General features: G+C 38.6%; 1 protein-coding gene across 3 annotated transcripts; it reads left to right on the top strand.

The window, feature by feature from the left end:
* The first annotated feature begins 751 nt into the window (after positions 1–751).
* Positions 752–13,731, top strand: LOC109991041 (potassium channel subfamily K member 4). Of its 3 annotated transcripts, none has more exons than XM_065963327.1 (8): positions 752–932; positions 2,801–2,930; positions 3,213–3,489; positions 7,299–7,413; positions 7,539–7,699; positions 7,798–7,984; positions 8,993–9,135; positions 9,230–13,731. In XM_065963327.1, exons 3-8 carry the CDS (start codon positions 3,301–3,303, stop codon positions 9,860–9,862), a joined length of 1,428 nt encoding a protein of 475 aa, XP_065819399.1. In that variant the 5' UTR covers positions 752–932; positions 2,801–2,930; positions 3,213–3,300; the 3' UTR covers positions 9,863–13,731. The 3 variants fall into 3 exon arrangements, with proteins under 3 accessions (XP_065819399.1, XP_065819400.1, XP_065819401.1); XM_065963328.1 differs by lacking the exon at positions 752–932 and adding an exon at positions 946–1,128; XM_065963329.1 differs by lacking the exon at positions 752–932 and adding an exon at positions 1,187–2,358.
* Positions 13,732–13,987: the final 256 nt, after the last annotated feature.

The following is a 13,987-nucleotide window of genomic DNA, read 5'->3' as shown; positions in this document are numbered from 1 at the left end:
TTCTCAGCAATTCTCTGGGTTCTTATTCAAGACTGGCTTTTATTGAACCACAGGCAACTATTTGATGCATTTTTAGCAAAAAATTTAAGAAGAAAAACAAAATTATGAGAAGTTTACAAGTGGGCCAAAAAGATTGTAGCTCAAGTACAGTTCAATCAAACTACTGTACAGTAAGCTTTTATCAATAAGCAATCAATCATAGTCTGATTTGACATAATTCAGCTAATTACTCTTTTAAACTTTGAAACCAGGATCAGAAATCTGCAACTGAAATTTCCGTATGCCTTAGTTCACTTCAGTTCTCTAGATCTGTTGAAGAAACCTTTTACACACCCCTGTAAAAAAAAAATGCACACACACACACACACACTGAAAGAGAGCAGCAGCAGTTCTGTCAGACTGCTTGTGAGAAAGATTGGACGTAGAGATCAGGGTGGCTGAGTTCTGCAGAGTCTGCAGTGAAACACCAATCAGACCTCTAGGAATCTCATAACATTGATCCCCGAGGAGCAGGGACAACAGATATGGCTGCAGCAACAAATGCTGTACAAATATTCAAATACAAATGTTATTCACAATATTAACGTTTCACACTGATCAAATAAAGCTGCACGAGAGTTTGTTTAGAAATTATCTTCTTGTAATCTAGAAATTTGATCTGAAGTCTGAGGAAACCTTCATCATCACCTTCACATTAGCATGTGGCTCTCTTTCTCGCTTTCTTTAATTCACTCTCTCACTCCACATAAAGTCACTTTGATTGAGTATCTCTTTCTCTCTTGTGCGCTCAGCAATAGCCTCCCTCCTCACCCTCACTCAGACACACATTCATGCCCACACAAACACACTCTTTGTGAGCGGCTGCATGAACTCATGAAACACTCTGCATGAGGCGACTGCTGCTCTGCACTCATATGATCCTTCATTTTGAGGTAAGGCTGCCTGGCGCGTCGGTCACTAACAGACATGTTTTGGACCCTGAGGGACTCTATAGGTGGTGATAAAACGAGATCACTACGGCACAGGCTCGGCTGCTGCAGCAGTGTTGGCACTTAATGCAAGCCACATTGCAATTTCCTTTTGTCTGGGGGTTTATTATCTGACTGGTTTTCCGTGGTGCAGTCTGAGGTACGTTTGTAGGAGATTAACTTCATATTAGATGATTCAGTTTAATGCATCTTGTTTGGTATATCCTAAAAAATGTTGGATGAGCAGAATGCACTCAAGGATGTTCTTTTTACCTTTTTACATGGGCAAGAATATGCTGCTATACATTTTGTAAAAAAAAAGAAATGTTTTAAGAAATTCATGAAGTGCCACTAACTCTTGTGTTTTGTGGTTTTTGTGTTATTTTCTTGAGGTTGTTGTGCTAAGGCAGAAAATATATGAACAAAAAGGGCTTTTATGGGAATCATATGCAACTATAATTATGAGTTTTGCATGCATCACTAATTTCTGCCTGCAGTGTATTCAATTTGGTAAGTAGACAGTCACTTTGTGTTTCCCAGCAGCTGTTAAACAGTTTGGAAAGCCGTCACCATGTGACAGTTTATTGCTCTTTTTTTTGGATCAAGACCAGCTGACCTGCAGAGTTAAAAGCTGCCGTCACCAAACTTTACAAGATGGGAGGGTTTTTTTTGTCCTAATCTTGGCAGTCCTGTGATGCAGAGAGATGATTCAAAAGTTGCAGACCTGCTGTTCCAAAATGATAAAACCCTTCCATCTTAAATCATTCAACACATTTCCGGGACAAAGGCAGCATCTGACACATCCATCAGTTTTTCGACTGCATTGCATTTTTTACAAGCTAGAGATACATCAGAGAGCAGATGATGAGACTAGGCTTCAGTTTTAAATGAAAATGCCCTCTTGGTTTTAACCAGCATCATCACTTTAAACCAGGTTTCACGGCTGGGCATCTTTACTCCAACGCTTCTTAATGGACATTTAAAGTATTATATTATAAGTCTAAATTTACTTAGTAAATGGTAAATGGACTTATGGTGCTTTTCTAGTCTTATGACTACTCAAAGCACTTTTACACCCCAAGTCACACTGATGGTAGAGGCTGCTAGTGAGACCATCAGAAGTAACTAATCCCATTCATACACTTTCACACGCCACTGACGAAGCAGCAGGAGCAATTTGGGGTTGAGTGTCTTGCCCAACGACACATCGGACATGTTGCTGCAGGAGCTGGGGATCGAACCTCCGACCTTCCCCAACGCTACCAACTGAGCCACAGCCACCCCCGTATCTGCTGTATTTGGTGGGGCACTTTACTTTTTTTCTGATAACTGCTCAGTAACATCACCTGGAGGACATGAATCTTCATTTTCATCTATGGTTTTAATAGATGTAAGTGGAATATCAAAGTTTAACCGTTTATCGCTAATTTAAGGCTTACATGATTTATTAGATGATGGTTTCAAATCATGTGCAACCATCAGGACAAAAAAAAACAAAAAACAGGTGCTTTGGTTTGACAACATGGGCAAGGTATGACGCTGCATGAGTATTGCCTCTCATCAAGGATTATTTTCACTACAGGCAGTTTTTCTGTTATCTAAACGATGTAAATATAATATTATGATTGTAATTGTATGCGTGCATGTGCCTCTGTATGTTTTTTCAAAAATGTTTTTGTGCTGATACACCTCTGTATTTTTTTCTTCTTTTAAAGTGTTTTACAAGCTATCTTCTTACCAATACAGCATCTTTCAGACTTTCGGACTTTCATGCATTCTGCATCCCTTCCGTTTAAGATAAACCTTATACTTGTGTGTCTGTTTCTCTGTAGTGCCTCCTCCTTCAGAGTGTGAGGTGGACGGGCTCCCCAGTGGATACGGATCCCGGGATTCGATACTTAAGCCCGGGGAGAAGAGGGAGTGGAACAGACAAAGGCGTGGGCAGCTACAGGCGATTAGCAGGTAAACACAACTATTATTAATGCATTTGTATTCATGACATATTCAAATACTACTTCTACTAATGCAACCACATGTGTACAAAGTGTCAGGGTGGATGATGAGTGTTCTGTCTTGGATGTTGCATTAACAATGTGGCAGAACTGTGGTGAAGGCCTGAGTACATTTAATGCCTCATGTACAGTCAAGAGTCTGTCTGCAGCAGGCGTGTGTACAGCTGGGTTTGCTGTCTGGCGTTGTGGTCAGTAGAAATCCCTCGTGCTCATGTGGTTTCTGATGTTTCAGCTGCAGCAGCTGGGATCCCAGTCACACCAGCACAGAGGCTGGCAGAGGGAAGCAGCAGCCTGTGTTTGGACTGGGCGGAGGTTCATCCATGCGTTGCTCTACCCTGCTCGGCATCCTCACCGGGGTGGTCCTGTACCTGGTGCTGGGAGCGGTGGTGTTTCGTGCCCTGGAGACTCCACGAGAGATGGGCAAGCACATGCAGCTGCAGGACGCACGCCTGGAGTTCTTGATGAACTTCACCTGCGTCGGCCCTGAGAATCTTCACTTACTTATAGAGGTACGGCAGATCAACCCTTGTTTAAATGCAAGCCTGATAGCATTTAAAACAAATATATAGATTACTTTTACAGAAGGAAGCATCATGTAGTATCTCTTTAAGACACCTTCCTGGGCGGGGTTTAGTAGTGTGTGGATCCGCTAAGGTTTTCTGTGTATGACTGTGCTTGAGCATTATAATGGAGTAACACACTTAACTATTTTAGTGGTCATTTTCCAAAAAACAATGGTTCTCATTTAATTTTAACTTATCATCCTTTCAAACGGTCAGAATTCTGATTGCTGTATTATATAAGGAATGAACCCATGACGTGATCTTTATCATAAGTATCATAATTAAATGACTTTCATATATACCTGACAGGGTGGAAGGATTTTGGAAAACCTTCAGGACTTGTGACCTGCATGTTGGGGACACAGACTTAATGTGTACAATTGAATATAATCTTTTAATGGTTTGTAACGATTGAAACGTGTCTGAACTACAACATGTGACTAACTTTGAAGATATTTTCATTCGTTTTACTGTCATGCAGATTTAAGCTGATTTATTTTTTGGTTGTACAGACAAATCTAAAGCTACTTTTAGTTATTTCCCCAATAAAACCCCTGAAATACCACACAAAATATCAATATGGAAATCATTTATGCAATATTTTCTTTAAGCACTTATGTTTTGGATACATTTCCCCCTCACTGTTGGTTATGTATTTCTGCTTTTAAGAACAGTCACAGGTTTGGTTGTTATTGGGGGGCAGCAAAATCTTTTTTTGCCTGATGTCTGACTGAACTGACTAAACAACTTATCATGTTTGATGTCCTCGGGGCAACTCTTTTGATTTTTTGGCTATGTTTAGTGAAGCTATTTGTGACCTTGTTAATCATGACTGTGGACCAGAGATCAGATGGTTTTATAGGAGCTATGTAAAGATGGCTCAGCTTTTAGAGTGTGTTTTAGGTGTGTCTGCATACATGAAAGCTGATCTATGCATAGGTGGAGTGTTACGAGCTTCACTTTTGGACAGTGATGATGATATGTTTGTTTTCGTTCCAGCAAAACGTTGTAAAATACAGTTTTAGCTGCAAAGTGATATATAGATGTGTTGGCTGACATTTACTAAGAGGTTTAAGGGTCTGAAGGACATGGCAGACGTAAACTGTGTGTCCTCATAAGTCCACGTCTATATTTTGTTTTCAAGTGTTCAAAGTAAGATGAAAGTAGGCGTAGTTTATTGCTTCTAGTGTTAGCTAACATAGAGTGACCAAAGTAAAAAACAAAAAATTTGTATTTGATTCTCAACATCTGAACATCTGAATTTCAACATTCAAATTTGATTGAAAAACACGTTGAAATCAGATCTAAACATCAAAGACCTCACTTCATTTTCCACCTGGTTAAAATACGGCTATAACATCAGCGGGTCTCAAAAATACATTTTCTCTGAATTTTAATAACTTGTACATTCTAGCATTGTAAGGAGGACATAAATGAATATTTTAACAGCATGTCTTTAATATATATTTTGCAGTGGTGGGTTAAAGCTACGCAGAGACATAACATGTATTTTAAAGACATCATAACATCATAACATTTGTAGCGGTCCATTTTATAAAGAGGTCCTAGTGAGAACCTGTCTGCTGTTCATAAGACGTTCAAAACTAGTTAAAAAATGAACGTTTTCTCAATGTCCATTTGAAGATGTAGACGTTGAAACAACTTTCACTTTTGAACCAGTTTTGAACGTCTTTTCAATGGTGGCCATAGACTTCTTTTAAACGTCTAAAATGCTCACTGGGAAGGACTGCGCCTAGCTAGTACACCAGCTAGCTAGCGAGGTAACACATGCAGCCTTGAGAAGCTAAACAAACAGACACAATTAGATTTTAGTTTCTTTGTCTATCTGTTGTTTTGCTTTGGAGTGTAGATATTACGAACGAGTTATGCATTGTCCTTGCTCAAGCAACAATGTGCTAATATTCTAAATATGATTTAGCTAAATAAAAGGCTGCGGGGAGGAGTTTTCCAAAAGGTGAGAGGGATGGTGACCCCCTGGGAACACATGTGACAATATATTGATTACACAAAGGCAGAAGGCTCATACTGATATTATAAGGTTCTATAGTAAAAAACAGGCAAATAAAATGTAGAAATGTAGGGATTTTTTCAGATAAAGGGTACCATAATAACAGTTATATCAACATAAAAAGCAGAACACGTGTACTTGATGCTACCTTACATCAGACCTGCAGTCGTCAGAATCATGATTGAGGCAGGCAGGTGTCTGAGTCACTTTTCAGATGTTGTTCATTTTAACAAGCAGCATTGTGAGTCAGGTCACTGAACCTGTGTCAGCTGATGTTTCAACAGGTCTTCAAAAGTCCCCTCCTACTACAATGTGTTCTCAGCTTCAGTAATGTAAGCTGTCACATTCCATGCAAAGCCTCTCTGGACAACTTTTCATTCTTTTCTGACTTTTTGACAACTCAATTATTTTCTTTCTTCCACTCTTTTTTGTCAAAAACCTTTTTTCAGAAGCCTTCTTTGTGGCACTGGAAAATTTATTTTAGAAATATTCTGTTTGGGTTTTTTAAAAACCTTTTAGAAACTTTCTTTCAGACATTTTTTGAAATTTTCATTTGACAACTTTTGTGAACTGTCAAAAACTTAATTGACATAACTTTTGGAAACTGTGTATACACTTTCAGGAAGCTTCCTTCCTGAGATTTTGGAAAAGTTATTGCGTGTTAACTGTAATTTTCATTTTTTTCAAATGTTGTTTCTGAAACTTTTGGAGAGTGTTATTCTTTTTATCTGAACCTTTGTTCCTTTTTGTCTTCTAAAACTAAGAGGTTGAAATTCTTAAATCCATAGCCATATTTTTTTCAATTGAGGGGTAGAAATCTTTGTCATTTTTATGTATGAGTTGTTTCATCCACAAAGTCAAGTCCCTATTGCCCAGGATCGAATGTGTTCAATGCACCCCTGAAAAACAATGGATCTTTAATCTTTTAATCTTTAGTTTCTTTGGATACAAGTAAAAGTGTATCATCTGCATTCATTTTGCTAAAAACTGACTTCCCAGTTTAAAATGCACTCGAACAGCAGCATCGATCCAACAGACACAGCTCTGTAAACATAAACTCATAATTCATTAAAAGTAAACATATCTGCAGAGACCACATTCAATCCAAACGTAATCAAATTCTGCTGAAAATAATTCAGAGTAAACAAATGTGTAAAAAATGGACACAAATCAGGTAATTGGATCAGGTCATTTGATGATCAATGTTGGCAGCAGTCTGATTCACTCATCACTGAATGAGTCGTCTATTCATTGTCGCTGACTGTCTGATCTGATACAGTGACTGTGCAGTTTGCACAGCACTTCTAACAATACATCAGGGGATGCAATGAATTAAATAAAGGCAGGGTTTGATTTGCAGACATATCTGGAGGGGTCAACTTTCACTTTGATTTGATCTGAACACAGGTTCCCTTCTCAAGTTGTTCATTTGAGACTGTAAAACAATGCAAAGCACAAAATAAGAAGTCTTGACTGGAAGTTGTTCAATGCTAACTGTTGGCTACATCGGAATTATTGAAAGCTTAGAAATTGTTCCCAGAGATACATATTGTTGTCAGATAATAGACAATGGGTTTCAAGATTTTATATTTTATCAAATAACCTAATTGATTAGTTCATGCATGTATTTTTTGTAAGGTTTAGCATATTGCTCTTTGTTTTGTTTGTTTGTTGATTCTGTATTAGTTTCTTTCCTGTTTCATAACTATTCTCCATCTGTTCACAGGAAGTGGTGGATGCTATGGGTGCGGGAGTGGATCCCAACAGCAACACCACCTTTGTCAGCCAGTGGGATCTGGCCAGTGCCTTTTTCTTCTCAGGGACGATCATCACAACAATCGGTGAGTGTCCACTTATAGGCATATAGGCACCAATTATTCCAAGATTCTGATGAAATATTTGTGACTGTGTCCTATTTATGCATTTTAATTATCTGCTCTTTGTCTTCTCAACCTTACATTTGTAGGTTTTGGAAACATCTCACCAAAGACAGAAGGCGGGCAGTTGTTCTGTATATTCTACGCCCTGGTGGGAATCCCCATGTTCGGTTTCCTGCTTGCTGGAGTTGGAGACCATCTGGGTACTGGACTGAGGAAAGCTGTCCTCAAAATAGAGACTCTCTTCCGGGTCAGACCCTAAAAAGACTAATAACTCCTTTGCCTTATCTGTACACATGCTTCCCTTGAAATGTCTCATTCTGTTGGGTTTTGTCCTCTTGCTGACAGAAATGGAAAGTCAGTCCGACCATAGTGCGAGTGATCTCCGCTGTCCTTTCCATCCTGCTGGGCTGTCTGCTCTTTGTCGCAGTGCCTATCCTGGTTTTCCAGAAGGTGGAGCAGTGGACTCTTTTGGAGTCGGCCTACTTTGTGGTTATTACCCTGACAACAGTTGGGTTTGGAGACTATGTTGCAGGTAAATTAAAATTAGCGAGTCAACCGAACGTGCATTTTTTATCATACTCAGACAGTGGTGTGCAGAGTCCACTGCACATATAAGGAACCTTTGTCAGGTATAAGCCCCCAAAGTTAGAGGTCCATGGATGTTTGAAAAGACACTCAAAATTGATGTTCCCATTCTCACAAAATGTATGTGTGTAGTCTTTAATGCATCAAATGCTAAAACAGATCACAGAGATGGCTGTTTCGATACAAAACATTGTTGGGAAAATAAAGCGCCAATTGCAAATTTCTTGAATGTAATTTAGTTTTTTTAAGGTGTAAACATTGGCAACATCATGTCACTATTAGCTTCCAAATTGATTCTACATCTGCCACACTTTTTCCCTAACATTCAGGAAAACAGCCACAAAGATCAGGAAGGAACATTTGCATTAAAGAAAGGGAGAGAGAGAGAGGGAGGGGAGATAAAGCTACATGCTGGATTCATAAATGTTTTGATCCTCTGTTTTAAAGGAAGAAGGCTAATAGTATTATAATATACACAGTGCACTTATTGTTTTACTGAGCCTAATGACAGAAATATTCACGGAAATTTAGTTATAGTATATAATTGACATGTTAGCAACATTTTAATATTAGGTATGGCAGTATCTGGGGCACAAACCACAGTTTGTCATCAACGGCATGCTAATAATAATAAAGTTTTTTGTTTTTTTTTCCATATGAATTGCATTGTTTTTTATATTTGTCCTCCATTGTTCAATTAATCTATCCAAATATGAGTTACATGTGCAACTTAATTAGTCCTCCATAAATATAACTGTCAGTTATAATGCATTAAGTTCAGTTAGCACAGACAATTTTCATTACGTCATACATTATTCAAAGGTTTTTGTCTGGTATGAATTGAATTATTGATGATGTAATCTGGTATAAAATGTCTCCTCATGTTATACTCCACAGAAAAGAATGGATGAATGTGATACATGAACTCAGTGATACTCTCTGTTTCATGTCAAAGGGGATTCTGGGAACGAAGGTAGTGACCACTGGTACAAGCCTCTCGTTTGGTTCTGGATCTTGCTTGGTCTCGCCTACTTTGCATCAGTCCTTACAATGATTGGTAACTGGCTTAGGGTTTTATCCAAGAAGACAAGAGCTGAGGTGATTCATTTTCTTCTTCTGTGGTATCTGTTCCATCATGATTTGTTTCCACCACTCCCTGTCCACTATATCTGCTTTCGTCCCTCTCTCTTAGATGGAGGAACTTCGAGCCCATGCCACAGACTGGGGTCAAAACATCCAGAACATGTCGGTGGATTTCCGCATTCCAGGAAAAATCGATGACCCCTTCAAACGCCGTCGGAGGAAGCGTCGTCACGGCCCTCGCAGCCATGGTAACAGTGTGGCAGCCAACGGGGCTCCTGAGGGGAACGAAGAGCAGCATGGGAGTCAATCAGAGTCTGGATCGTCCTCTTCATCCTCCTCTAATGAATCAGAATCTGCATCAGAATCAGACTCTCAGGCCACGCAGACAGATCGAGTACCTGAAGAGAAACCTGCAGAGCCTGAAAAGGAGGAGACTCTTCCAGAACCCCATCTGTCTCAGCCTCTGGACTACTTCGGGGAGAACCTTGCGTTTATTGACGAGTCTTCAGATACTCAAAGTGTTAAAGTACATTTAGATCCTCTTCTGGATTCCACTCAGTCCAACTCTGGACACTCTCGTCAGCCCAAAAGGAGACGCCACAGAAGACCAGTACCACAGAGAAGCCCCAGAGGCAACCGCTTGAACCCGGACAAGAAGGAACCCAATGGAAACAAAAAACCAGTCCTCGATCTACCACTGAAGCCTCAAGGAGATCACATAAACTCCACTGCACAAGCATAGACTAGAGTTACAAGACCCGTTCCTACTCAGATCAAAAAGAAGCAAGTAATTTGTGAATAAGTTCAGCTTTAGAACAAACATAAAAAAAAAGCTTTAGCCACATGTGGTTTGCATTTGAATGCTCTTACATGATCTTAGCATGCAAGTGTGTTTGCCTTAATCAAAGCTGTTGAACTGATTTTACGCCTGTGTTCCCATTACTTTGTGAGGAGTTACTGCTCTCTACTGGACCAGATCAGAAATGCACTACATCTCTCTGATTATGATGGATCCTGCCTTTTACTAATCACTAAACCAAACTAAAAGCCATGTCATGTTGGAGAGAGGTTGATCTGGTCTGAGTCAGTCTCTTCTAAATCCTGCCAACAATTAACGGGTACTAAACAGGCTCATTTTTGGTATGAAAAAAAAAGTTTTTTAAACACTGTGTGCTAACCATTATTGCATTTGAATGCCAAATAAAGTAACTCTACTGCACTGCATATATAATAAAGGTTTTGTAACTTAATGCAGCACTGTGTCTTTAAATGACTGCTGGTTAGCCAATCTCTTTATCGTGGAAAAATGAGAACGTATAAACAGCAAACTTTCATCATACCATGTTTGATAATGTGCATGTTGCTGGCCCTGGTATACTGAGAATGACACATCCTCATCTTTTACATGCAAAAGTAGGTCAATATTTTGAACAAAGCTGGAGTCATTTTGCAGATTATCAACTTTCCCTGTAACACTCAAAACATATAACTCAGCCACCAAATAACAGGATTGAGCCTCAATATGTGTTACAAATTCAACCCAACAAAATCTAACCAAGTTTTAGAGAGCCCAGTCTTATGTGCCTCTTCATAAGGTTTTTGGAGGGTCTGTCTAGTAAAAAAATGTCATGTCATTTTATAATAATGGAAAGTAAAACCCTCAGTAGGCAGACGCTGATGAGGAATGACTGTTTATTCATGTGGGTGTTTAAAAGAAAACAACTTTTGGTGTCAGCAGGTAATATTTCTTGATTAACTTAACATTAGTACGAGCTGAAGAGCCTAAAGACATGCTTGTTTCTTTGTGAGGATGCGCAGCTGTGCTTTAAAGCTTCCATGAGAAACCTCTTATCTGTGCTAAATTTGATCACCACATAAGTAAGCAGTGTTTCTTACAAAACAAATGTCATCCTGCTTTCTTTAACATTAAAATATTTCACTATACTAAATAATTTTTGTCGGATAAAAACATTTTTAAAAAGGCTGTTTTAGCACAATGCAATTTCTTATTTAGTCCAATACGTATACCCTGTTGGGGCAGCTTCATGTAGCCTAATAAAAATAACTACAGAAATAAACAAACTTGTCAATAATGGCCTTATTTACTTTTGTAGGTCATAAAGATGAATCAGTATTCATTTCAGACTATTTCATAATCAAATAAAAACTCCTCACAAGAGTTTTAAGCAAAATGCTAACATCATTATGCTAACAATGCTAACAATGGCCCCTTGATGTAATGTTATACCATCTAAGTAAAGTGTGAAGGCATGCTGTTATTTGCAAACTGATAATTGCCAAAAAAAAATACACATTACTTCTGAGGCTAATGAGAGAGTCATTAGTTTTGCAGCTATTTGGTCATTAACCAATGTATGAGCAATATTCAGTTTGTCCTGATGATGGCGAAAAAGGACAACAAAGTCATTGAATGAATGAACCCTCTGGGTGCAATAAAAATCTGCTTGTCTGAATTAGATAATTAAATAGCCTAAATGAAGGGAAGCCCAAATTATGCTAAAAAATGAAGAAAAAAAACTGCTGTGTTGTGTGTTCTTTCTTTAGGGTGGGCTACCTGATCATCTTAAAACATTTCAACACCTCCAGACTGATCAGCAGCTGCAACAAAGGATGTGCTGGGAAAGTTGGGGAAATCAGTGCACAAATTTCAAGCTTTAACTAAGCTACTACAGCTAAAATGAGCCATCAACCTCCTCTTAGCTAAATCCACTGTTGGTGTGACATAGTAAACGACATGTTGATTTTTTATAAACTCAATTGGACAGCTATGTCACATTAGCAGCATTAGTAGTCTATGAAACAAACTAGCTGGCATTGCTGTTAATTAAATGAATTCCCTCCTTTAGTACCTTGCAACCATAGCTTGCAACACAATCAAGCTTCAAGAGTATCTTGCAAGTTGTTGAATTTCAACTTTAGTTTTACAAACTAGTGTTTATGAAAAAAAAAACAAGATTTAGCCTACATTTAAATATACATGGCCTATGTTCTTCCAGATTTCTACAATTGTCTTTTCAGTTGCACATTGAGGCCTATCAAGAAATGGTGAAGTGATAAGGATTGTAAATTAGGCTCCCAGCATATAGCACAACCTAGAACACAGCATTAACATTATAACAGAATTTGAGGTTTCTAACCTTAAGAAAATGTCTGCCATATTTAGATTGTGAAAGAAATAATCAAAATGAGGGTTAAAATTGACGACAGGCAGTATATCAGTTCTAAACAGGAGCCTATGTTTTTCAAGTCAAACTGGAAAAAATGGGCCTCAATTTTGTTCAGAAAACAAGACGACAACGTCCAACAATTTTATGATGAAGGAGAAGACATTTGTCTGACTTTAAAGCTTATCATTTTAAGCAGGTCAAACATGTCCTGCAGGACTTAAATATCATAAATGTAGTACTAAAAGTACAGTATATGAATACCTTACGAGTTGTCAATGTGGCCCTTTAAGCATGTCCTGGCAGTCCTCTGTTGATCCATGTAAGTGATACTCTCCTGGGAACTCTACCTTAGTGTTTCTATCTGAAAATGGCTTCAAGGACAAATATGGTGCAGCAAGAAGTGAGCTGGGGCTGCAGATCTTTAGTCCGCGCTTCAGTTTTTGTTAAACTGGATTTGAAAAAAAATCTGATTTACCTTCATGTCAAAAAATCTGACACAAGAACATTGAAGACACTCAGTTACAATAACCCGCCTAAATGATTGCATTTCATCTTTATTATTTTCTCTCTGAACACAACCAGCAGATGGCACACACTGACATGTTTCTGACCCATAACAGCCCCAGCTAACTTACATGTAAAAGTATAGCTATACTTCCATACACCCAAAGACTTCATCTGATATTGACTTGCATATAATAAGTTTATTAGTGACCATCCTATTTTTTGAAATTAGACAAAATGTCAGATTACTTTTATCTGCTGTCCTGTTTATATATATTATCAGGAGACTGTTCTCAAGAGGCACAGATCAGGTGCATAATCCTCTACTGCGTTGAAACCTGAAACTCTCCTGCAATAAATGTAAAAAAATTAAATTCTGTGCTCTGGCATTGTGATCAGGAAGTCAGCAGTCAGTGATGATGAGCTGTGGCAGTGGGTGACCTTTTACTGGAGGACACACACTCAGCTGCTGTAACGTCATCAGTATCGACGCTGTAGTTCCACTGTGCTGCCAGAAGGGGGAGAGGAATGGATAGTGTTTGTAGTGCTGATGTAGGCTACACTACTGACCTAGAGACAAAGGGAACAATCACTAAAATAAAAAAATAAAAAAAAAGAACTGGATGTTATTTCTGCAATTTCCTGCAATACGATTCTGTGAAGGTATTTTATTCAGCAGAAGATTGAGACGGACTGCAGTGATAGAGTCTTTCTAGAGACAAACACTGAAGCTGTTCATGATGGCCACATTTTTCTGATCATCAAATGGGTGATGCATCCTCATGAGACAGCTTAAAGAAAACCTCTACATAAATACACACAAACATACACTGAGTGAGCCTTTTGTTTGAGGAGGATCCACATTTGGAGATACTAGCTTTAAATGACACTCATTAGAATGTAGCACAATCCTGTTTTACTGTTACTCTGCCCTTTGATATAGGCTGTGTAAACATTAAGAGCATGTGTCAATGTAACAACAAAGTAAAGTAGCTTGAAAAACAATAGTTTCCCTTGAGTTGACTTTATTACCTGTCACTGTTGTCACCTATTCATCCAGTCTCCTGTTAGGTCAGCTGTGGGCCAGCTGCTCATCATGATGGTAGTTAAGTACTAAAAACTCACGGTATTCGCTCTATTTCAATGCTAGTACTACAATCATATGAAAGAAGAAG

Source organism: Labrus bergylta, chromosome 14 (genome assembly GCF_963930695.1).
Source record: "Labrus bergylta chromosome 14, fLabBer1.1, whole genome shotgun sequence".
Lineage (NCBI taxonomy): Eukaryota > Metazoa > Chordata > Actinopteri > Labriformes > Labridae > Labrus > Labrus bergylta.
This window is presented reverse-complemented; position numbering and strand designations above follow the sequence as displayed.